The sequence below is a fragment of the Sinocyclocheilus rhinocerous genome, unplaced genomic scaffold (genome assembly GCF_001515625.1).
Source record: "Sinocyclocheilus rhinocerous isolate Xijiao unplaced genomic scaffold, SAMN03320098_v1.1 scaffold792, whole genome shotgun sequence".
In the NCBI taxonomy this organism is placed as follows: Eukaryota; Metazoa; Chordata; class Actinopteri; order Cypriniformes; family Cyprinidae; genus Sinocyclocheilus; species Sinocyclocheilus rhinocerous.
Window position 1 is genome coordinate 934,917 of NW_015626872.1, and position 1,082 is coordinate 935,998.

Below are 1,082 nucleotides of genomic sequence, written 5' to 3' on the forward strand. Positions count from 1 at the left end.
AGGCAGTCAGAGCTGTGTGTGTGTGTGTGTGTGTGTGTGTGTGTGTGTGTGTTCAGGCACAGTTAAAGCCATATTTGAGCGATGGAAAATCAGATCAATGTTTACTGTGATTCATGGTTGCATAATGACACATGTCTGGAATTTTCGAGAATTTTGAGCGATGTGTTATTGAAGACACTGAAATCATCATGAGAGAGGATGTTAAACAGCAGGTTCGAGGAGTTCAGCTTTGACTTGCCCTTTTTATTACAACCAGTTAGTGCCAATTTTGCTTGCAGCAGAGAGAGCAGTGATTGGCTGAAACAGAGGCTGCTTCTGATCTCTGTTGTTCTGCACACATAAAAGCGACGCTGACATGCTTCGTTAGTTTTCCTCGCGGTGACATGCTTGAGTCTGACAGTCACACACACACACACACACACACATCTCCGTCAGCCGTCTCACCAGCTCAGAGGCAGTGAAGGTGCGCTTCTCCTTCCTGAAGATGAGCAGGTCTCGCACTCCCAGCGCACTGAAGAAGTCTCTCCATCCGCTCGCGTCTCGGTCGGCCCTCAGATAGCAAGCGTCCAGCAGCACCCAGTCCACACCTACCAAAGAGACAACTGCTTATGAAACGGCTCCGTCGCATTGCATAACGCTCCGTGCTCATGCACATTTCATGCTTTTCTAAGTCCCTACAAAAGACTTCTAGTTCAGTGCTTCATTCCAAGGGTGAATCAATTATTTGGGACAATCACAGACTTAGAACTTTATTCCATTGCATATGCTGATATTACAGTAGGTGCACTTTTTGAATCAGAATATCACATCTAAATATGCAAAATCAGTCATCAGTTATTTCAAGAATTGGAGTTTGCAATATTATAACATTTAAATATTAAAATCCCATTGTTACAACTCTACACTATTTTGTTTACAGGGGTCCTATTATGCTCTTTTACAAAGTCTTGATTTTGTTTTGGGGGTGTACTAGAACAGGCTCTCATACTAGGTTGTTCGAAAAACACATTATTTTTCACATATTTTACATTATTACAACACCTCTCTCCCCAGTCGGGCATGAACGGCTCGAATAGTTCCTG

At 43.2% G+C, this 1,082-nt stretch overlaps 1 protein-coding gene across 1 annotated transcript in view; it reads right to left on the reverse strand.

Annotated features, from left to right (window-relative positions):
- Positions 1-1,082, reverse strand: part of LOC107720215 (uncharacterized) — a 63,937-nt gene that overhangs the window by 25,031 nt on the left and 37,824 nt on the right. The window contains exon 34 of the mRNA XM_016527853.1: positions 445-587. Within this exon, the coding sequence (XP_016383339.1) occupies positions 445-587 (143 nt within the window). The remainder of the gene's footprint in view (positions 1-444; positions 588-1,082) is intronic.